The sequence below is a fragment of the Podarcis gaigeae genome (genome assembly GCF_964106915.1).
Source record: "Podarcis gaigeae genome assembly, chromosome: 3".
Taxonomy (NCBI): Eukaryota; Metazoa; Chordata; class Lepidosauria; order Squamata; family Lacertidae; genus Podarcis; species Podarcis gaigeae.
The window spans coordinates 66,435,833-66,460,227 of NC_139680.1; the positions used below are offsets into that span (position 1 = coordinate 66,435,833).

The following is a 24,395-nucleotide window of genomic DNA, read 5'->3' on the forward strand; positions in this document are numbered from 1 at the left end:
TCTCTATATATATATATATATACTACTTCTTTTTTCATTTTTATAACTCACCAGTACTTGAAGAACTAGAGCTTGGTACTGAGAGGCAAGGTAGGTTGCTTGCCTTCCCATCCTGCTAGAAGTATGACTCTCCTCCAGAATTTGCTGGGCTAACAATCCAACTTCTTCAACTTCATCTTTATAGACTGTTATCTCCTCGTGCCATTTCTGTGGAAAAGAAAAATATTCATTTTATAATATTACAGAAGTGACAAAAATGTGGTTTAGGAAATGAAAACAGAAGAATGAAAACTGAAAATGAAAAATGAAAACAGAAGAATGGAACCTCTCTTTGCGTGGACAGGCGGAGTCCCCAGATCCCGAGCGGTCCCCCCCGTCATGTGGAATAACGACTCAAGACAGTGTGCTATGGGATTAAATTGGTCACAACTTTATTAAATTTCAAATGTGGGTAGACCTTGGCTCAGGCATTGGGCGTTCTCCCTCCCCAGTCCCCAGCCGGGGACCTAGGGAGCATCAGGGTTATCCAGTGTGTGTGTGTGGGGGGGGTGTTGGGCCGGCTCTGGAGAACATACGTTCAAGCAGAGATAGCCGCCCCTGTTACGCTGCCGCCGCAGGGGAGAGCAATGACGACCTTTCGGCGTACGGTCAAAGCCTCCCTTCAGAAACCCCTTTAACGGGGAACCCTGGTATCGCCACCGCAAAGAAGAAGATGGACTAAAGGATTCCGCCCAAGGCCTAATACCACCAAAGTTGTGACGTTTTGCTACGGGAAAGGCGAAACCTGCCAATGCAGGGAAATTCCTTTCCGGCTCTTTAACAGCGACCTTGATGTAGCAGCGCCCGCATACCTGTGAAGAAAAGTTAACCTGCAAAACCTGTGAAGAAAAGTTAACCTGCAGAATAAGACATTAACTGAGGGTGGGTAGGGTGGGAGAAGCTCTGGAGCCAAGTGAGGATTCCCAGGTAAGATCCTCCCTCTATTGTGTGGGCAGGTAATCCCTCCCCTACCTGGCCTGGTCTCCTTGGCAACGCTTCCCCCAGGTGGGATTGGACAACTGACTGAGGTAGGCGGAGACCTCCAGGTATCCCACCTGAGGGAAGGCAAGCCAAGCCTATGCTGATGGAGCCGCTCCAGATCTAGGGGCTGCACGCGTCCATGCAAAGGGCGCCCCCCGTTTTAAGCGGGGAGTATTCATTATGAAATAAACAATTATAAGCATGGCGTTTTAAACATAGAGCACTTATGCTATATTATTTTTGTGCAATAGAAAAAGAATACTGAAATAATGAAGCCCAATCCTAAACACTGATTCAGATTAATGTTCCACTACTGGGTGACATACAAGAATATGTGGATGTGCTTTGTTTGCAGATTTATATTTATGTGTACTGAATTTCTATTCAACTACCAATTACATATCCTACACAAAGACGTACACACTTAATCTCCTTCCTCACATGATCATAGATTGTTCAGCTGACTCAGTCACACACACACAGATGGGTCACAGATCCCATTATTTTGCACCTACACATACATTTACACAACTCATTTTCACATGGAGCCAAATCACTGATAAGCACTGTTTAATATCTTCTGTACTCTTCTGCACCGGCAACACATAACCAGTCTATCACTAAGCTCCAATCTATCTCTGTATACCGAACTAAAAGTACACAATCAATCCCAGCAAGTACCTCCACAAGGAAAGCCCTTACAGTATACAAAGGCCACCACCTCCCTTATATTTATCCTGAACTCAATGGTAGAGCAACTAGGGAGAGCAACTTGGGGAGTGGGTGGCGCTGTGGTCTAAACCACTGTGCCTCTTGGGCTTGCTGATCGGAAGGTCAGTGGTTCAAATCCTCTCAACAGGGTTTGCTCCTGCTTATCTTTCCCAGCTTCTGCCAACCTAAAAGTTTGAAAGGATTCCAGTGCAAGTAGATAAATAGGTACCGCCACGGTGGGAAGAGAAATGGCATTTCCATGTACTCTAGTTTCTGTCACGGTGTTCCATTGTGCCAGAAGCAGTTGGTCATGCTGGCCACATGACCCAGAAAGCTGTCTCTGGACAAACGCCGGCTCCCTCAGCCTGAAGCGAGATGAGCACTGCAACCCCATAGTCGCCTTTGACTGGACTTAACCATCCAGGGGTTCTTTACCTTTACTTTTTTACTTAGTAGGCCAGAACAAGCTGAGTATTCTTATTCCAGCCAGGATTCACTAATATGTTCCATGGTACTTTATTATTTCATCTATTTTTATAATGGTCCACCAGAGAAAGATACGCACATCGTTCACACATTGCAATAATACTGGTGACCTGTGTTCAGACTGGAAACATTTGCATTTACATTTATCCAAGAAATACCAAATAGTTGGCACAGGTAGAAATAAATGCCCAACTTTCAGATGTACAAACTTACTTACTATGTCAGCACCTGGAACAAATTAGTTAGTAAGCTCATTGGCAGGACTGTTGCAAATTAGCAGGCTGCACATTCTAAATGTAAATTACCATCATCATATAACTTAATCACCTTCATTTGTTGTAGCTGCATTTCCTTTGTGGCTCTGTCAGACTGCCGCCCATTTCTGATGTTAACTTTCTCCTCCAGAGTTTTGAGCCACTCATCCACCTTCAGAAATTTGTCCTCCATCAGCCTCAGTCTGCTTAGGGTAGTGTTTAGTTGCATCCTGACCTCAGAAAGCTTGTGTTGATATACTGTCCAGTCTTGACGTACAGACTCTAGTACTCTGTCTTCCAATTGGGGTATACCCCATGGGATTACTTCTTCCCTGACATGGAGGGCTGCATTAAGCAAGGCCTGTCCCTCAGCACAATGCATCTGTAATTCCTGAAAATGCAGAAAGATTAGCATTAATCATTCCATAATTCCGTACTGAGATTCTGTATTACTGTATAAGCCCCTACATTCAGCTGGCATATATTTGAGACTGCATAAGTGGATTTCAAAGTTCTCACAGACATCAGTTTACAATGAACAGATTATCATATAAAATTTCATAATATTTGCAACCAACACGCATCATTGCCTGTAATACAATGGTACCTCGAGTTAAGAACTTAATTTGTTCTGGAGGTCCGTTCTTAACCTGAAACTGTTCTTAACCTGAGGTACCACTTTAGCTAATGGGGCCTCCTGCTGCCGCCGCCGCACAATTTCTGTTCTCATCCGAAAGCAAAGTTCTTAACCCGAGGTACTATTTCTGGGTTAGGGGAGTCTGTAACCTGAAGCGTCTGTAACCTGAGGGACCACAGTAATGAACTTTGGTGGTTGGATACCTATCAATGTGGAAGCAAAATGGGGGTACCCAAAAATAAAACATTCTCCTTATGAATATAGAAGCATATCAGTTTGTAAATAAAAAGAAAAGTATTTTTTAAACTATACTCAGATACCTCCATCAAACAGCCTGATGAGGATCAACAAACCTCCTTGATGTACAGTGTGTTTTGAAGTGTCAGATGAAAAAGAGAGAGAGCAAACAAGAAAAAAGGAAACTTGGGACAAGAACAGTTATGTTCCAGTAAGAACAGAAAATTGGCACACTCAAGGTTCCAATAATTTATAGGGATGCATGAGGATAGAGAAGATGCATGTGGTGAGGTTTCAAACTCCTCTCCCCACATTATACAAGGACATTTCAGGAGAAAGGAAGGAAAAGAAACACACACACACACACACACACACACGCAAGCAAGCTAGCTAGCTAGCTAGCTATAATAAGCCCCCATACATGGTTGGCAGCCTGCTGCAAACTCGAGCTCTCTGGTGCTGTATATCACAGCAGGGAAAGGCCTTAGTAGGATGGTTAAGAAGAATTTCCGTTTGCTTCTTCCTCTCGAATGCCCCCCTCCCTCAAACCCTAAACAAGAACACAAGGTTCCAGGTTGGCTAATGCCCTGAACAGCAGCACTGTTCTTAGGGTATGGGGATACACTGCAGAAGTTACATTTTTTGTGCCACTTGTACTAAATGTTCTTATTAGGGCAATACATATATAAAACTCTACCTGGAGCTTTCCAAGTGTTGCTTCATGTCTCTCTGCATCGCCTTCAAGATGTGACAAGCAGTTGAGTTTGTCCTGTTCTTTTTCTAGCCATGCTTCAAAGGCCTTCAAGTTTATTTGGTACTCTTGATGCAAGCGGACCATTTCTTCAGCTTTAGTTATTGCCTCCTGTTGTTAGAAATAGCTCATTAGTGTTGAAGAGAGAAAGCTTCCTTGACACAGACCAAATATGTAGTGTGGCCTTCTTCAAACAGATGCCCTCCAAATGTCTTCAATGGCCAATGGTCAGTGAAGATAGTCATTCAAACAAATGAAGGACACCAGACGCGGAAAGCTAGTGCAATGTATAATAAAATAATAATATCTGATTTCTCTAACTTGCCTGGCACCTTAAATGGAAGATTACTTTGAATACTTAGGAAAGATATAACTGGGGAACTGATAAAACTAAACACAGCTTTTGCATGTAATTTGATTTACTCGTAAATTACCCTATTTTTTGCTCTATAAGACTCACTTTTTCCCTCCTAAAAAGTAAGGGGAAATGTGTGCGCGTCTTATGGAGCGAATGCAGGCTGCGCAGCTATCCCAGAAGCCAGAACAGCAAGAGGGATTGCTGCTTTCACTGCGCAGCGATCCCTCTTGCTGTTCTGGCTTCTGAGATTCAGAATATTTTTTTTCTTGTTTTCCTCCTCCAAAAACTAGGTGCGTCTTGTGGTCTGGTGCATCTTATAGAGCAAAAAATATGGTAACTGGCATCAAAACCTAGCAGTAATTTAAGGTTATCAGTTAAATTAAGCACACAAATTCCAGAATTCCACGAGCAAAGACACAAGAAAAGCTTTGCACACTTTCTTTAAATAACTCTACAAAGTGAAAAAAGCCATAGAATTGTCAAGAGAAGCAATACCGTTATCCTGTCTTTGAGAAACTGGTATCTCTCTCGAAGGTCCTGAAGTTCTAGCTGAGTTACATAATGTTCAGTCATGCCCATGCCTTTAATTTCAATTGTCTCTAGCAGTGTGCTGTGACTAAACACTTCTTCCTTAAGTAACTGTAAAACAAAAATAATGTTAACAACCTGATTAGAAATGTTTAGAAACGACAATTGCTTCCATAATTTATCAAATATGAATTAAGTATGAAGCTGACAAGGAGTATAATAGAGTTATGCAGCAGTTAATTAAGCAATATCATAAATACATGTTTAGCGTAATTAAGTTTTAATTAAGAACACAGGATGGGCATATCCTGAATGTACATGCATAACCAGTGTACACATCAGAGTCTTATCCCCCCCCCCCAATAGCAGCCGTCTCACATTAAATAAAAATTGCTTGACGCAGTTTAGAAGTAGTTTATAATGTATCTTGAGAATGCTAGTGCTGTAAGAAGAATGTAGAGTTCTTGGCTGCATGTGTGGATGCTGCTACAATTTTCACAAATGGGCTTTTCACAAACCTTAGATTTGCTGAGTGCAGAATTTTTCTCCCTAAGTTCAGCACACTGCCTTTCTGAAGCATTCATGATTGCTTCTATTTTATCCATCCAGCTAGTAAACTGCCGAACATCATCTTGATAACTCGTCCATTTAGAGAGTGCGCCTTCCAGCTGGCTGAAATGTCAATGAATATATGCACACACATTTAAGAAGTTGAAAGAGGCCCATTTATTCATATTTTTTTAAAACATGGGCATTCAAGTACACAATGCTTATAGTTTTATATATGTAGCAGCTGGACAGCAGGCATTTATTTTTGAACTGCCAGCACTGGCTTTGCTGTGAACTGCCTTGAGACTTCAAGGGTATAGGGCAGTATATAAATTCTAATCATCATCATCATCAACATTCTCATTCTGCTCTTCAGCCAAAGTAGGCTTCCAGAGCAGCTTACAAATGTCAGTGCCCTAAGACTTATAATCTAAAAGACACAACACAAAAGGGAAAGGAATTTGGTGGAAGAGGATGACAGCAAACTCATGCACTGCTTTCATTTGTGGTAGAAATCTAACATGGACTGTTTGGTCCAGCTGATTTATGGACAGGTTCTCATTTTTGTCTTGTTGGAAAGGAAAATATATATATGAAGTGATTATGGAATGCTAGAAATCTTTGCACTCCCATTAAGTCATGTTTATACTAGCTCTTTATGAAACTAATTAATGAATAAGGGACAAATTATGGTAGGTGTGATCCTTGATATTCAAATAATGACCAATTCTCTATTTTTTAAATTCATTCACTATATCAGTTAAACTTGAATACTCATAAAATTTACTAGGAAATAAAGCTCACAGAATTCACTATAATGTACTTCTGAGCAAACTTGTTTAGATTTGATAGCTGAGAAATTTCCCATGTCTAGTAATCCCCCAGAGTCTTAAATGGTTTTGAACTTCTATTGTTTTCCAGTTTGCATCTGATACCTTGGGTTTATTTTTTTAAAAAGAGAAATTAGAATAACTGAATGCAAAATTTCTGAAAGTGGAAAGTATGGATTCAGCTTATGAATATAGACTCCACTTGCCCAAAATAGGCCAGTGTTCGAAAGGAACACTCGGGAAATGTCTGTGGGAAAATGACACACTGATTGTTTACAAATTTAATTAAGCATATATTTAAAGGATTTAAAATGCAGTTGATGTGGGTGGTATCCAACAAAGCACTTCTGCTAGTGCAAAGATTTCTGCTTCTGCAGTGAAACTTCCCTACCCATTCCTTTTCCCGTGCACTCCTAAAATCTGGTCCAGAGAGTTTCACTGCAAAGCCAAAAGTCCTTGTAGAACTACTTCATTTGATACCAACCAGTATGTCCAACTGCATATAAGTTCCTTTTCAACACCCTCACTCCTTTTACCTTTTACATTGGATACAAGCAGACAAAAGGGAAGCCCATGTGTCTTTAAGTGTTCTCAGCTGTTGTTCAATGACTGGCACTCCTTCTACTGAAGTATTTTGCAAAACGGAGTCTCCTCTTGTTAGCACCATTTTCATTTGGATTTCTTTCTCCTGTTTCACTGACAGTAGTCCCTGTAAAACAAAAAGATTCTGTTTCCATCCTTATCATTATGCTGTACTCCTTCCACAAAATTTAATTGCAAATCACCAAATTTAATTGCAAAATGAAGTGTTCCACAGCACTACCATAGTTTCAGATAAAATGTCACAAAGGTAGAAGTAACAGTCTGTTTTTTTCCATTAGGAAAAATGATAGAGAGTCCTTTCCTGCTGTTTTTAGAACTGAGCCCTCACACTTGTTGCAATCCTACACATAGAGCCAAAATACCTGATGTATGCAAGCAAGTGCAATTGTGACAGATGACCTATTTTTTCTAATGAAAAGATGTTTAAGGAGGAAGCAAGTAGAGAATTGGAAGATGCATTTAACCATTTCCCCACTAGTTTTCTTGAGGAACTCTCATTCACTTACCTCCAGCTTTGCCATTCTACTGTCCAAGGCATTTTTGTCTGCTGTGAGATGGCAGTAAGATTCTAGCATCTGAATTGCATCTGCCATCCAGTCCTGAAGCTCTTTCAGATCATGAGAGAACTGCTGGTGCTCTGCTACAATTCTGTCCATTCTGGATACCTTTTCCTTAAATTCATACAGATGTTAACATTACCAACCATTCAGATAATCTATCATTCCACTAGAGTTGAAAAAAATCAGAAAGGGAAATCTCAGAAAACTAAAGTCAGGATTAGCCACGGGCCAGAAAGTTAGATCGATGAACTGTCCAAATTTCTTTGCCTTTGAGATCCCGTCTGTTCCAGCTTTGTGTCTTTACATAATGGGTGTGTACAGCACATGTATAATATGTACTCGTACCCTATGACTGAAATACATACATTTCTTGTTGCATTTAAACTGTACATGTGGTACAACATTATAGCTATTCATAGGTCTCCATTGCATGTGCAAAACATTTTTAAAAGGGCATTTATACTTTTCATGCATTATGTGTTTTTGTTAATTATGTGGGGCATTTGGTTGAAAGGCAATCTCCTGAGTAACCCTTTGGGAGCCTATGCTACTACATGAGCACTGCATGGGCCCCCAAATGAATCAGAGGTATTGTTAGGCAATACCACTGATCACCATGAATCAAAAAGCCCACAATGTTTATTTCCTTCAAAATAACATGAAAAGAACAACTGGTCTTATGTGAAATGTAGTTTTGAGACTGGGGCATCGTATCCAATGGAATTGAATGAGACAGGGTGAACACCCATTCAATTCCATTGAATACGACACCAAACAAACTAAAACAGGGACAGCTTCTAAAAAAAAAAAACCTAACTCCCCCCCCCTGTAATTATTTATGATGTTAAGTGGACCTGTTTCAATTTTCCTTAAATGCACTACTGCTGGGTGTGATGGTTTCTCCTTCAACAATATCCTACACTGGCTAAAACACTATACCAGTTGCAGTACAGCATTGGCCTGACTATGTCTTCTTGCATCTAGAAATCCTGCATCAACTTATATGCTTTATACTACTATTTATGTCCACTCTTGTAAGTATTGCTGAACATTTTTATCACTATCTCTGTTAACATCACCAGCACAAGGACATAGGGGACTTCATACAAAGAGAATTGTTTATTTCAGGACACAAGCTTTCATTTTTTTGTTAGAAGTATTGCATAAAAGCACACAGGGTGAAAGTGCATTACCTTTGTTACATTGCTCAGAGCAAGATATTGAGAAGATAGCTGAGATACTCTGTGCATGAAGCTTTTGCTGGCAGCTTGTTCTTCCCAAAGCTGCTGAGCTTTTTCTTTTAGCCTGTCGAGCTGAGGTTCATGACACCTTATTTCCTCAAGGACAGACTGTAAAGCATAAGCATGTTTCTGTTAAGTGTGGGTGCAAAAAAGCAAACCACAAAGAAGGCAAGCAGCAAGGAAATTAAAAGGACGGCCATCTGCAAAGATCTGTTATGAGACATAGGCATAAAGGACCGATCCAGATGATCAGTTCATAGAGCAAGGAATGTGAAATTGTTACCTATTTGTTCTCTGTGTGTGTTCATATGGGGAGAATCTCTCTACAACGTAGTGCCTCTGTTGCTCAGTAATTGAATCCCGATATTCTGTCTGTGGGGAGGTGCATTAATGCACTCACCACTCCTCACTACCACCTCAATGTGGTTGCATGTGTCACTGACACCATCAGAATAACGTCTGTGATGTCATTCTTGTGTCAGTCCATACTTAATGAGTGGGAGGAAAATCCTGCATAAGCCAAAAGCTCCTGGGTCTAAAACTCAACTTTGTTTGGCTATTGTTTGTTTGTTTGTTAATGTGCAGAACTCGAGCATTTTCTTGCCCCTACTATATTTTGTGAACTTTTACACATCCACATATCCTACATTGGAAGGATAATGTGACCCTCTCCGCAGCACACCTCTCTATCTAGAAGTGTATATTAAAGCAGGGCTAAATATCATCCTGTTAGTAGAATATTTTACATGAAATTAGTATTTTGCAGACTATCCTATAAAGGATAAAATGCTATTAGGCTATACCTTGAACTGATAATCTGAATCAGCCTTTGTTTAAGATAAGGCAACAAAGCACGACATCAAGACCTACTGTAACCACAAACATGCATATACATGGAAGGCCTGAAGCCCATATATCATCATCACCTGTAGTTTCTGCTGTTCTCTCCTTTTAGCTGGAAGGTCATGCAGCCGATTGCTGCTATCATGCACCATCATCTTGGTTTCATTTAGCCAGTCTTGAAGAGGTTCAGCACTGGTTTCAAAGTCTTTCATCTGGATCTTTAGGTTCTAGGAAAATATGGATAAGTTTGGCCTTCCAACACATGTAATGCAATATTTAATGCAAAACAGACAAGATGAATTACTGTTGGGGAACGGCTCTTCTGACATTCAAATTTTTGCTTGTTTTCCAAAGGATCAGCCACATTCAGTTTGGGGCTATTAGAGTCAGCACTGCCATTGGATGCTCAGATAGCATGAAGCATTTTTCACCAGCTTAGGCTGGTGCACCAACTGCAGACCTTGAAGTTAGTTAAAAAATATGAGGGCTAGACTGCTAACTGGTACAGGGCGTATTAAACACATCTTGCCAGTCTTAAAACGGACTCCTAGTCCATTTCCAAGCACATTTCAAAGTGTTGGTGTTTAAACCTTAAAGTCCCAAGGGCTTTGGATCTGGGGGATCATGTGATCACATTGTTCTGTATGAAGCTGCCTCAGAGACTTTCCTTTAGAATTTTTTTTTTTTAAATGCATGCATATCCCACCAACATGGATTTAAAAGTAATGCATACTTGCTTTGACTGGGGTCATCTTTGTACTGCTAGTATTTTGTGGGAGGAATTCAAGTGCAAATTGTGCAACTGAAGTGAATTAAACCACTCTGTCACACTAAAACAACAAATCCACTAAAAAGGGGGGAGGGTTATTAAGAAAAGTGTTGGGGAAATACACGGAAAAGTCTGGGATGAACTGATGAGCCGGAAGATACCTGAACACCACACAAACAACTTAGGATAAATGTTCGTTGTCGGAAAATGTCCCTAGAAACAACTCAGAATGAATGTTCAATAAAGAACAGACATAGTCTAACTTGCACATATGCTTTGTTCAAGCAGAGCAGAATGATCAATCAAGAAACAGGTTATCTGGAGGAGCCCTGGAAATCATATAGTACTCATCAATTTTAATTTAATTTACTGATCCATTTAAAAACATTTCTAGCCATTTCATGAAAAGTGGATAAACTATTCTATAAATTCTGAAGCAATTCACAACAATAGGTTACACAAATAAGAAAACCTTCATGCTAAAATACAGCGGTACATTAAAACATCAGTAGTTCTAGTTAGCATAGCATTAAGCATGACTATCCTTAAAAGGAAAATAGAAGACTGATGTTTCTAATTAATCTGCTTATTTGCAATTGGTCACAATTACCTCCAAAGAAGTTTCCTTCTGGTGCAGGGTGGAGATAAATTTTTTCCAGTCTTCCTTAGTTGTAGCAACTTTAGCTTGGATAGATTTAGCTTTCTCTTTTGGCAAAATAGAACTTAATAATTCTCCTTTGGACACTACCATGTTTAATTTATGTTGGCCTTTTTCAGTTTCAGATAAGAATTCCTAAATCAAGAGATGGTCTTATATAAATATACAGCTTGCAATAAATAAATACAAATATAGCATTATTCAAACAAATTTAAAAGGCAAGAGACTGATTGCTTGTTCAATCACTTGTCCCTAAAATTCTACTCAAGTGAAGACTCTGCCTCAGCTCACCCCCAGATCTGTTTTTACTTAGCACAACTGAAATGAGGAGATTCTACACCAAACCTGATATATATAACCCATGTTCTAATTAATTAATAATGAAGGATCCCCCCCTTTTTTTGCTAAACAGACAAGCTACTCTTCACTAACTTATAACTTTATCTTCAATTTGCTTCAGCTGCCTGTCATAAAGTTCCCTTTGGTCTTGATTTCCCTAATGTGCAATTGTCCTCTGGAAATCAACAGGAAAAATATCTTCCATTTCAGATGCCTGGGGTTGCATTTTGTTTTTTACAAACAAATGACCTTTTATTTAGATATATACTAAGGAAACTTGAACCTCATATTATCCCAAGAGTTCTGGCAGACAATACTAAGTAGGAACGAAGTGTAATTTCAGGTTCCACTACATTCTCCCCTTTATCAGGTGTATGTGAGTTTTATAAACATACTGCAAACCCCAAAGGACATATAAAACTCTTCTTCTATTACTGTGTTTTTAATTATGCAGGATTATTAGCAAAATCTGCAATTGGAGTATATTTATAGATTGCTGAAACACACACAAACCATTTAGTATTCTTCATTGTATTCATGAATACACCTCTCTCTCTCTCTCTCTCTCTCTCTCTCTCTCTCTCACACACACACACACACACACACACACACACACACACACAGAGCGCGTTACCCAAATCTTATAAATTAACCTAAAAAAACAAAACGTTTCCTGCGGGGTAGTAAATTTCTTTTCCAACTGTGTTTAAGAACTGTTAAAAATTAACTTTATGCTAAGACCCTCAGAGCAGGTTATGGTTTCAGTTCCACATTCCTTTGATACAAATGCAACAGGCAACATTATTCAGGCATAAAATGTTGTTTAAGTGGATTTTGGAAATGCTGGAACAGCTTATTAGAATAGCTTATTAGAATTTACCTGTATTTTCTGGATATTGGCCGCAGCTTCACTGACATTCTGAGGCACATCAAAACATTTGGCAGTAGTGATTTTTGAATTGACCAGCCATTGTTGGAAGTCTCTGAATACTGTCCTGAATCTCTGCTGTAAGGCTTGCTCTTTACTTTGGCAACCCTTTGAAGCTTGTAGGCAAAGACTTCAGAGTCCCATGTTAGTCAAATGAAAATGTAGATTGGGATTATGTTAGACAAAACGAGGGAGATATTTAATCCAGTAGAATACAATACACCAAATTAACATAAAAATGTGTTACACAACAAAATACTGTAGTACTGCTGTGAGAAACATAAGTAACATCTGCATTGAATCTGTTATCTCTAAGTGAGGAATGATCTAATTCTTAATGCTTTTGCAAGATTTAATTAAAAAGCTAACATTCAAAGAACATCACGGTTAAGTCACACAACACAGACATGCACAGATTTTTGGTTGTTTGTTCTATAAAGTGAAACTCACCTGTTATATTCCTTAATTAACTGTGATACCTTTGCAGAATAGGTACTCAAATCTTTGGAAAACCGACAAAGGTCATTCAGCTGCATTTTTATATCATCGTTCATATGTTCTGCCTTGGTTAGGGCACTCAATGTTTCCTAGTTAAAACAAAACAATACTAGTAAAATATATGTATTTGCATACATGGAATTATCCCTTCTTTGTGAAATGGATACATTGGCCTGATCAAAAGTCAAAGTGGGATATGTATGGATTTCATGCACCCACAAACAGCCACTGTGCTCTCCATTTGCTCCTTCCTTTACAATAGATAGGGAAACAAACCAGGAAGACCTAACTAGAGCTTCCTGTTACATGCACCCAGGAACTATGGTTAGACCTGCAAATCAGTGAGATTCCAAAGCAAACAACCATAGCTTGGATCCAGACTTCGGGAGTGATCATCAAACAAAACTTATAAAACTGAGTAACTTTTTTGTTCCCACTATGAGAGGGCTTAGTGCAAGATCTGAAATGCTGCTGTGGAGTTTGATGTATATAAGTAACAGCTCTTACTTTACAAATACTGGAGGGAAAAACCATGCTTGTAGCTGGTGGGTGGTGAGTGCAGGACCCATGCATGGTGTGTGTGTGTGTGTGTGTGTGTGTGTGTGTGTGTGTAAAAAACTTGATTTGGATCATTCAAGAGGAGAGGCAAAGTGGGATGTAAGTATTCTAAACTAATTTACTTTTGACACTTTCTTGAAGCCAATTACACTCTCCAAAAGTCTGTTCCAGGTGGTTGGGAAAATCTCTAGAGCAGGGTGTTGCGTTCAGAGGGAAAGTGGGAATTAGCCAAAATTGCCTTCTTTTCCTTCCCACCATGCACTGATGAAAAAACCTTCAGTGGACAGAAGGAGCCCTTCCATTCACGGATGGTTAAGTTTGGATTCAAGTTCAAATTAAAATACGGATTTCTCCTATCATGATGGTCCATGATTATTATTCTTGGTCCAAAATTATACAAAACTATCAAGGCAGCTGGTTGTAAAGACCAGCAGGAAATTTTGTGAAAAACACATAACCCAAGGCCAGCAGGACTACTGGTTACCTAAACCCCTTGAAACAGCCCATGGCGATTGCTGCGATGAAAGCTGAGGGAGTTAAACAGAAAACAGTACTCAAAGCTTCTGCGTCCTATTTCTGCCTCTGCTCAGAGGCCCCAATTTCAGTGCCACGAGGACTGAGTAATGAAATGCAACACGTGTGTATGCAGAAAGCCATGAAATCACTACACATAGTTTCCACACAAAAAACTCCTTCTACAGTTTGCTGTGTAGCTGGTTTTAGTGCTTTCAAAGTTAACTTACATGATTTAGTTCTAAAAGTGCATTCCAAAGTTTCCAGTTTAGCAACAATTGCTTATTACACTCTCTTTGTACAAGAGGTTTCCTCCCAGGCTTTCGCAGCAGAAAAAGAAAAGAGCAGAAAGAGCTAAAACGGAAACAAAATGGTTTTACCTTTTCTCGGTGCCAGCATTCCACCAGCTCTTTGTCTGTCTGCTTACTATCCAGAGGGGTCAGCGTTTCAGACCAGGTTGCGAGGAGTGTGCTGAAGCGCTGCAGGGCCTCTTCCAGATGAGAAGCTTGCATGGTGAATTCCTGCTCTGACAGGGCCATCTGAGTGTCCAGCTCCTGCAAGCTGTTTCGGGTTTGGAATGCAGTCTCTTCCCACTGCTTCCAGTCGGAGTGAAGGGCCTGCATTTCGGTCTCTATATGCTTGCACCCCTGAACAGTTGTGTTCTTTTTCACCGCTGGAGCCAGCGTCTGAACTCTGTTTAGGCGGCCCTCACCAGTCTGTCTGGAATCTATCAGCTCCTGCAATGGAATATCGCCATGGCAACTGAAATGGCTGTGATCCACTTCAGCTGGATAACGGCATGCTTACTACAAAACGACACACAGCATTCTGCAGAAGAGCTACACTGACTGCTCCATGTTCACAAACAGTTTCACCAAAAATATATATTTTCTGAACAGTGCCGAGCCTGTGCTAAAATGTAAGTGAATGGTTAAAATAACAAAGCAGGAAAAAGAAAGGGAAAAGCTGTGCACAAAGTTGCAACATTAGCACCAAGTTACAGAGTTTCAGAATCTAAAGCCCTCATATTTTCCTAGAAAACGAAGTTTGGATTGATTAAAATTAACATGGCATGTGGTCTATTTTATATGATACAGATTGTTGTATATTCTGGACAGTCTTGAACTGAGCTGTAAGGTCAGGCGCAGCAATTGGCAATATAGAAACATTCAAGGAGAAAAAGCACCCACTACCCGTGTTTTGTTTTGGGTATGATAACTTAAGGATGGTTTTATCCTCAAATTACCAAGTGGCCAGTTGCCATGTGGTATATGCACTTGTTCCATTATTTCACGATTTCTGATTCTTCATCTTCTTGTTATTACAGTCGTACCTCGGAAGTCGAAAAGAATCCGTTCCGGAAGTCTGTTCGACTTCTGAAACATTCAACTTCCAAAGTGCAGCTTCTGATTGGCTGCAGGAAGCTCCTGCAGCCAATCGGAAGCCACTGAAGCCCTGTCAAACGTTCAGCTTCCAAAAGAACGTTCAAAAACTGGAACACTCACTTCTGGTTTTCGATCGTTCGGGAGCGGGAACGTTTGACTCCCAAGGTGTTTGGGAGCCGAGGTATGATTGTATTAACTAATCTTATATAGCCAGTCATCAGCATAAAATCCCTGACTGACTTACTGGGCAAAGAATAAAATACATTATTACAAATACAAAGTGACAGTTTAAAATACCAACAAAAATAAAACACAGCATAAAATGTTAATGTTTTAGCATACAGAAATACAGTCAGCTAGCAGCTCAATAAATAAAACACAGCTTACACAATGAGAAGCCAAGTTTTGTTTGTTTAAAATGTTACCTGTTTATAAAAACTGGATATATATATAGAAAAGCCTTCATCTACTTATGCTGTGTATAATTTTGATTAATTTTAAATAGCTGCAGTTCAGTAGTAGAGCTCTTAACATAATTTGAAGTAGCAGCTAAGCTCTCTGCTGAATTTGTAATATATAATAGTGTTTTCTTTTCTTAATGCTTATTTTACCATGTATTGACTGATATTTGCTAAAGTTAATAGGTTAATAAGCTACTGCAGTAGTTTCTCACATTAATTTTGGCCAGTTTTTTCTGTATGGCTGATGAATCCCCTGATGCATCTGACCAGCGGTGAAGCTCTTCTTTTGCGGAATTAAGCCAGTCAGTGAATTCATGAACTGCATCAAGGTATAGTAGATGGTCCTTAACAATATCTTCCACTCTCTTCATTTGTTCCTATAAGTGAAAAGGAGGTTGTGTTCAATGCGGTGTTTACAGAATAACAATGCAATGAGATAGTTCTGCCAGAGGACCTATATTTGTCTAGTTTCTACCCACGAAAACAGACCTCACCAACATTTCACCCCTGGAAAGCCTCAGTGACTCTGGGGATGGGAAGTCAGGTAAGTGCCCCTGCCCTGCCAAACTACCAGTCTGAACCCAGAAAAGCCGTGGTTGATCTTAACTATGATTTAGACAAACAAGTCATCTTCAAACCATGGTTTATGATCCATTTGTTTTCTTAATTACCTATCAGAATTAACCACAGTGCTGGGTGTGGGCATACTACTAAACCATGTGTGACTGAAAATGAATGTGAAAGCTTCCAATCTTCCCCTTGCAGTTGTGCCAGAAGAAGAGAGGAGAGGAGGACACACAAGCATGGACTTGTGTATATAACAATAAACCACAGTTTAGTTTTATACTAACTGAATCAGATCACTGTGAGTATAAATTATGTGAACGCTGGCAATGTATATTGTTTCAATAATATGGTTCTCTGTAGTGGTAGAGTTTGACTAGCCTTCAAGATGTTATTGTACTCTAATTCTCAGCAGTCCCAGTCAATATGGCTAATAGGGATGATGGGAGTTGTAGTCCACTGAATTTTAGAAGGCACCACACTGGCTACCCCAATACAGGGCCTCTTTGCTCTAGCTACACACATGATGAAATATTCTTATAACTGCAGCAATATGTTTTAGTCCAAAGGAATATACATGATGAGTCACACATATCTTATGACTGAATCGTGCCCTTGCATCCCAAGATAGCAGAGCTGTTTGATTCTTTCAGGATTTGCTTATCCAATAAGCAATGTCAGATAATGAACCATATTTCCTCCTGCACTCACTGCACTGAATTCTTGCTTGAAGCCACAGAGCAGACAAGATAAACATCTACTTAATTTTTTGTTTGCTTTCTTGAGTATTGTATTGCATAGACTCTACGTTTTACCAGTTACAAAATATTTATTCTTTACTATATTTCCAATAACTTTCTGTCAGTATTTGCCTATTCTGTCAATATTTGCCTGTCCTTTCATGATAAATAGAACCAATTGTATTGGAATGATCCAGACTCAAATCTTAGTTCCTCCTGAGTTCTCTGACAGTTTTTAAGCATCTCATGGTCAGCATAGGGCAAACGATGCCTGTCCCTCTCGCTTTTCTTCTCGGTGTGCTGCAGTGACTCAGTTGGATGGAAGTTAGATGAGTGGCCCAGCTGCAACATGGTGTCCGCTGCTGATGCTGCTCAGCTACTCCAAAGAAGTTTAAAGCATTTAAGCACAGCATCTTGGATTAATATACTTCCATCTATATGAGATAGCATACATCATATTTACCTTGACTACTGTTGCAATGTCCCTGAACTGGATTTTCAGTTCCTCTTGAGCAGCTTCTCTGAAAGAATCATCCTCTGTTTTCTCATACAGTTCTCTGGCTTTACCCATGAGCTGGTGCAAGTCTTTAGAATGGTTTTCCACTTCTGCAACAATAGTCTGGAAATGGTCCAGCAGGGAGAATTTCTCTTTCAAGCCATTCTGAGGTTCCAAAGGCTGCTCCACTTTGTGGTCTACTGACTCCAGCCACTGGTCTAGCTGACTTTTCCTCTCCAGATATTCATCCCACTGATGAATCACAGACTCAAGCAAGCTTGCAGTAAAGAAATACACAGTGCATTTAAAATCTTACACTATTTAAGAGAACGAACTAGATTTAGGGCTGCTGTAAAACACTTCCTGCCAATTCAGCCCCCACCCTACCCCAAATCACAGGTGGCAAGTGGGAAAGAAAATTTTGTTATTATTGAGGAGTGAGGGGAAAATAATTGAAATGATTTGGGGGTGGAGAAGGTTACATGTCTCTTACTTAACCTTTTTCATGAACAGTTGTTTGTTTCCTTCTCATACCACCCCCTCCTTATTCTTGAAAAGGACATGTTTTACACAGAAGACGGACCAGTAGCCATCACAGCCATGCCCCTAAGGCACTCTGCTCAGAACTGGCTAGCTGGTTTTGGCTGGCCCTTCTCTCCCATAGCAACCTGCCAGGCTCCCATTCCTCAATGTTCTGGAGTGCCTCATTGACCTTCCAGAGATACTTTGTCAGGGTGCAGGCAGATGCAAGATCAAGGAGGGGACCAGAAATTTTTCTTTCATGAATTTCCTTCCTTTCACTTATCTTAGAATCCAAATCAATGCAAACCAGTCCTAAGCGAATTAATTAATCAATCACCAAGTAAGATGAACTCTCAGTGAAGAAAATTACCAAACAATGACCACAAGTATATGTAGAAAGTGAAATAACTTACCTTTGACAACTCAGTGAGGTATTGATAATGCTGCTCCAGAGATCTTTTAATGTTTTCAGTTGGGTCTGTATCGCTTTCTGCCCTTCCTCGTTGCTACTTTTAAGGGCTTGTTCACCTTTGCCAATGGCCATATTTAACTTGACCTCTCCCTCACCTTTCATTAAAAGGATCTCCTAGGAAGCAAAAGGACAGTAAAGCTTCAATAGTTTACCCACAAGAAGAATGCCACCCATCAAGTTTTGAAACAAAGACTGTATCATATGTGACATTAGAAAGGATTATCTGTGTAGGTTTTTCTATGGACAATACTGAATTCTAGATTCCTCTTAGCAAGCCCTTTCAGGATTATTATAGAATTACAATAATAGTTCAGCCTGATCTAGCTTTTAAAGTGTTGTCACAACTAGCACTAAAAATGAAATAATATATTGGGTACCCTTGGCCAGTAAGCCACAGAAACGAATGGATAGGTTCAGGTTTTGAAAGCAAGGGGAATTTTGTCTCTTAGAGTGGAGGAGTAATTCTGATTACCATTTGGCCTGCTTGAGGGATGGTGATGATAATGATGCTTTAAAAGGTAAAGGGACCCCTGACCATTAGGTCCAGTCGTGGCCGACTGTGGGGTTGCAGCGCTCATCCTGCTTTATTGGCCGAGGGAGCCGGCGTACAGCTTCCGGGTCAAGTGGCCAGCATGACTAACCCGCTTCTGGCGAACCAGAGCAGCGCACAGAAACACCATTTACCTTCCCGCCAGAGCGGTACCTATTTATCTGCTTGCACTTTGACGTGCTTTCAAACTGCTAGGTTGGCAGGAGCAGGGACCGAGCAACGGGAGCTCACCCCGTCCCGAAGATTCAAACTGCCGACCTTATGATCGGCAAGTCCTAGGCACTGTGGTTTACCCCACAGTGCCACCCGTGTCCCAATGATGCTTTGGTTGCCTGTTATTACTCATGGTGGATCCTTTTTTAAAAAATGGTGGCTGTTATTTTAATGTTCACTTCATGGTCACTTGTGTTTTGGTTTAACAGCTGGATATTATTCTTTTCAAAAGTGACACATAAGGTTACAAGCAAGGAAATAAGGACAATCCTGTCTTTTCAGCAACCCATTTTTGTCTTTGATCTCTGTTAACTAGAGATTGAGTTTTATCTGGATTTAGGAAGCATATAAGAATAAGCATTTGAAACCTTTGCCACCTGGGTGCCTCACATGCTTTGGACTACAACTCCCATCAGCCCCCACCAACACAAGTGCTGGTAATTGTCACAAAAAACTTCTGGAGGGCACCCAGCAAACAGTTCTGATACAAACACTTCCATGATTTTGTTACTTCACCTGTATTTGCATGAGGCGTTTCTCCAACATGACTTTGCTCCCAATGGTGCCCTCTGCAGAGGCCAGCTTTTCTTGCACATCTTTCACCCAGGTCCACATACCCTGCAGAGCTTCTTCTAATGCTTGGTGTTCCTGGAGAGCCACCTGAGAGGTCTTCAGCTTTTCCTTCACTACTCTGATTAGGTTATGGTAAGCAGAGAAATGCTGAGAAGCCAGACGGACTTCCTTCCCAGTACTATATCCTTTCTCATTTAAAACCTGTGACTTCTGGGTCAGTTTATCAAAGGATTCTCTAAACAAAAATGGAGAAGAAAGCTTATGGAGTTACACATATCTCTGTGTGAAATGAAAAACTATGGACAATGTTCATTATTGCAATATAGTACCAATATGAATGGTAAAAGATTCACATAAGGGTACATGAACAAAACTGTAATCATAATATAATAGTGGGCTCCATAGTCACATTCCACACTGAATCCTTAGTGCTTAATAAGAATTTGGTTGTTAAGGGGACTGAGACTTGCTAGATTGTTGATGTATTTATGTGCTACGACTCACTTATGCAACGGAACAAAACCTGTATGGTGGATATGAGAAACGGTTCCCTGAACTGATTGCATATTGCAGTGTATGCAAACTTCCCTTAACTACTAAGCTATCTTGAATAAAAAAGTTCAGCACTAGACCCATATGCATATCTCACTTGTTTCTTGATTTCACTACATTTTTTATTTGTCACTGTGCTGGTAAAAAAACACATTAAGCAACCTATTTAGGATCGTGTAGGCATTATTATATAATAGAGCAGGCAAGAAGATAGGATATTTAGGTAAAGTTTGTTTTGTACCTGGCCACCAGCAGCTCTTCTAGGAATGCTTCCACTTTCTGCACCTCATTTTTCTTATCAGAAATATTCTGTTTGCTCTCACCCAAAGCTTCTGTGCTTATCCTTTCCTCCATTTCATGGAGCCACAAACTCCAACTCTTGCACAGATCCTCAAAGCTGTGAACAAAACAAAAGCAGAAGTATGCAACTGTTGCTAGCTAAAGAGAGAATTCACCTGCTATTACACAAACTGAGAAAGAAATTTGCCTAGATACCAGTTTTACTTTAATGCCTAGTGCATGAGAGCTGCACACAAACTATTTTTGTTCAGTGACGAGTAACCTAAAAATACTCAACAAGGATCTAAATATGTCAAACAAAACCATGGGAATTACAGAGAGAATGGAGCTTTCAAAATTGTAAAAGTGGCACAGCTCAATTTTTTATCACAGTCTACGTGGAAACTGAAGGCAATGGAAGCATTGTTTCTCCACAGCCCACAGCCTGGCTCATACATTCACCCCTCATGTGACTACAATATATGCTGTATGCATGTGGAGCATACATACATTAAAGCATAGAGCAGGTTCCCACTTTCAGAGAACACCCCTTGCAATGTATGGATGGGGGGGGGAGTTAGGGGTGATGAGGAAACAATAGGCCAGCAGGGGTAGAGCTAGTGAAAATTGTCCCACTCTCCACCTTACACAAATGTAATTTTATGAGGAGTGCATGCCCAAATATGGTTGTACAGGAAATATAAATGTCAAATAAGCCTATTTTGGTTGTTCTATTTCCTCTCCCCTTCCACTCTCTCTCTCTCACATATTGAGGACAGGATTCACCTAATGAGTCCCGTCAATAGAAGGTTTCCTTTTGTACAACAGGGCTTCTCCCTGCTCCCTTAGTGCCCATAAAGCTGGCTCTGGGGTCAAGGAGAACTCTTGGGACAGCACACAGGGGCAGGAAAAGGGGGGATCATTCTGTCTGGTGAACCAAAATGCTTGCCCTGATGAAATTATCACCTTAGCACGATGCTGAATTCCTCCTTTAGGGTTGTAACCTCTTTCCACAGATACTAGGTGTCAGGGTTTCAGGGACAGAGAGCGAGGGGGAGGGGTCCCAGGGCGACGAGGAAGAGGACGACGATGACCCGAGGTTGTCAGTGAGTCCGTCAAGTGAATCCGAGGATTCCCAAAAGGGAGCCCCCCTGGTCAGGCCAAGGGGCAGTAGAGAGGGAAGCAGTCAGAAGCAGGGGAACGAAGAGGGAATCCCCAGTGGGGGTTGGAGATCGGGACCGGCCTCTCCGTCGGAACGGAGTGAAGGGGGTGGAGTTGCCAGTGTGTCAGAAAGAGCAGAACAGGGAGCAGAGAGGGGAAGGAGTTCGGAGCAGAACGTCCTGCCGGAAGGGGAGGAGTGTAGTACCGAGAGTAGCGTAACGGTCGAAAGGAAGGTCAGAGGCAACGTACGCGCGCCAAGTTCAAATGTGGAGGCGCGTGGAAATGAGGAGAGCCCTGAGGAGGAGCCTGGTCCCAAAGCACGAAGGAGGGGGGAGCAGGCGTCAGAAGACTCAGCCTCGGGGGAGTCCCGAAGGGAGGGAGCACAGGGGGGCAGGAAGACCCTGCGGAAAAGGAAGGAGAGGAAAAGGTGGAGCAGTACAAGCCTCTTAAGCTGGTGCAGGGGCGGGACTGACTCAGAGGGGACTTCTAACATCTAAGGGTAACAGATGCTGAGCCACGGAGCTTGGATGTAACGACAACAATGTTCTTCAATAAAACATTTTGTATATAACTTGGACTAGATTTTGGTCTCTTGTGAGCTGGGACCTCGGGTGGCTCTGACACTAGGCATCTCCATTTACACATCTAGTTGAAGCAGGAGAAAATGCAGACATAGATTGTTTGGTCCATTCTCTCCCCAGTTGTGCTGTTTATTGCCCCGATAATCTGCTGGCCTGTGTGACATCCTGGAGACATGCTTGCCACCAAAGATGAAGGGAGTCAGGCAAATAACGAAGGAGTAGGCAAATCCACAGCCCCTTTTCTCCTGCTTCAACTGGAGATTTGAAGTGTCCAATGGTCAGCAATCCTACGCATATCTCCATTTTAATTGTACAAACTAGAAAGAAGGACTGTTTGCTATGAGCACATGAATAAAAGTATTCAAAACTGGACTTGTTGCTAATGTTATGTAAGCAAGAGGACTGAGACCACAAACATTCCTCCCTGTAAAGGAAATGTTTTGACATGGTTACCAACAATTTCACAATGTTAAGCTATATGCGACTGCTTTCTTTTTGTCAAGCAAATCCACTTTTAGGAGAGGCCAAAGTCCAGTGGTCAAGCACGTGCTTTGTGTGCATAAGCTGCCAGGCCCAATCCAGTTAAAAAGCTCTGGGGCTGCATGGCTGGGAGAGTCACTGTTGGTCAGAATAGGTAGACCAAGACCACAAGGCAGATTTATATGGATATTTTATATACTGCATCACATGCACAAATGAATAAAACAACCTACCTTCCCAGCTCCGCAATGCATTCTTCCAGAGCTTGTTTATCTTTCAAGCACTGTTTAAAGAATCCCTCAAAGTCCTGATGAGCTTTATTTATCTGTTCCTGGATGCTATTCACAGATGATTTAGGTAGGAAAGCACAAAGATGTTCTCCTTCCTGGGAAGCTGCCCCCAGCTTGCTCCTTCCTTCCTCAACGGAATCCAACACTTTCTGTGGAACAAACACAGAATTTTACTTGGGAAAGTGGGTAGAGGAAGGAAAAAGAAAATGGAAATAAAGAAGATCGGTTAAAGCATGAATGTTAAGAGCAATTGTTTAGAAAGCCAAGACTATCTATACAGAAAGATTAGTTGGCACAGACTTCCTTTGAATGTACCACTTCAGATGGTAGACAGAAGCTTTGAATGTTACTCCTTGTTTAGAAAACAAATACAAAGTTCTTGTGTATAGAAGACCAACTAGCAAAAAATTCTAGTCTGCAAGTTTTGTATGGAAAGAGAAAGTTTGGTATGAACCAACATTCTGCAATCCACCTTACACTTGCATAGTAGCATCCAGGTATGCAGACAACCATGGTAAATGCTGTTTTGAGGAACCATCTTTATCACCCTTGGCAAGTAAAGGGAGGGAGGGAGGGTGGTGGGGATGGATCTTGGTGGGAGTAGGTTGCAAGGTGCAAGGTGCATCACTGGAAACACAAAGGGCCTGGTAGCATCATCAGTTAAAACTGGGTAAAATTTAAAGTCAGATTAATGTTGGTACCTTCAGTGAGCATTTCCCATGGGCTTCTCCATAGCTGCAATTGACGGTATGTGTATTATTTCATGCCATAGATACATACAACATGTCACCCTGCCTACAATGTTTTTGGGAAAGATGCTATTTGTGACCATTAACATGCTAGCAGTATCCTGTCTTCAGTGAGTTCTTCTGTACCTGTTATCTTTGCACCTTCACGAAGGTATTTTTATCAGAGTTTTTGCCGGTGGTAATGGGGATGAGCATGCATGTTGAGCGCTCACAAAACCCACAAGGCTTTGTGAGTGCTTAAAGGGTACACCTGCATGACTCAGTAGACTTGAAAACCAAACAATGTGTTGTTTGGTCATCCATGGTAACGGTACCTGCAGTTCATGGAGTTTTGCTTTGATGGCTTTACTATCTCCAGATGTAATACTTAAGTCTTTTACAGCAGTCTTCAGGTTAGAATACCAGCTTTGGAATCCACACATAGATTCTGAAAAAAACAAGAAGTGATAGATATAA

The 24,395-nt window shown here is 40.8% G+C and overlaps 1 protein-coding gene and 1 long non-coding RNA gene across 21 annotated transcripts in view; one reads left to right on the forward strand and one right to left on the reverse strand.

The window, feature by feature from the left end:
* The window catches only part of SYNE1 (spectrin repeat containing nuclear envelope protein 1), a 273,591-nt gene that overhangs the window by 134,147 nt on the left and 115,049 nt on the right, over positions 1-24,395 (reverse strand). For all 20 annotated transcript variants that reach the window (XM_083731884.1, XM_083731873.1, XM_083731869.1 and 17 more), the window contains 20 exons: positions 24,254-24,366; positions 23,134-23,339; positions 20,641-20,796; positions 19,791-20,082; positions 18,453-18,625; positions 17,485-17,794; positions 15,930-16,094; positions 14,252-14,608; positions 12,753-12,889; positions 12,255-12,432; positions 10,988-11,170; positions 9,692-9,835; positions 8,718-8,873; positions 7,471-7,635; positions 6,898-7,070; positions 5,501-5,654; positions 4,950-5,093; positions 4,043-4,207; positions 2,545-2,862; positions 52-207 (listed from right to left, as the gene is read on the reverse strand). In XM_083731884.1, coding sequence (XP_083588010.1) covers positions 52-207; positions 2,545-2,862; positions 4,043-4,207; positions 4,950-5,093; positions 5,501-5,654; positions 6,898-7,070; positions 7,471-7,635; positions 8,718-8,873; positions 9,692-9,835; positions 10,988-11,170; positions 12,255-12,432; positions 12,753-12,889; positions 14,252-14,608; positions 15,930-16,094; positions 17,485-17,794; positions 18,453-18,625; positions 19,791-20,082; positions 20,641-20,796; positions 23,134-23,339; positions 24,254-24,366 — 3,845 coding nt within the window. The remainder of the gene's footprint in view (positions 1-51; positions 208-2,544; positions 2,863-4,042; positions 4,208-4,949; positions 5,094-5,500; positions 5,655-6,897; positions 7,071-7,470; positions 7,636-8,717; positions 8,874-9,691; positions 9,836-10,987; positions 11,171-12,254; positions 12,433-12,752; positions 12,890-14,251; positions 14,609-15,929; positions 16,095-17,484; positions 17,795-18,452; positions 18,626-19,790; positions 20,083-20,640; positions 20,797-23,133; positions 23,340-24,253; positions 24,367-24,395) is intronic.
* LOC310841678 lies at positions 14,615-19,779 on the forward strand. Its single transcript, XR_014562683.1, has 3 exons — positions 14,615-14,790; positions 15,945-16,046; positions 19,591-19,779. It is a non-coding gene; the product is annotated as an uncharacterized lncRNA (long non-coding RNA).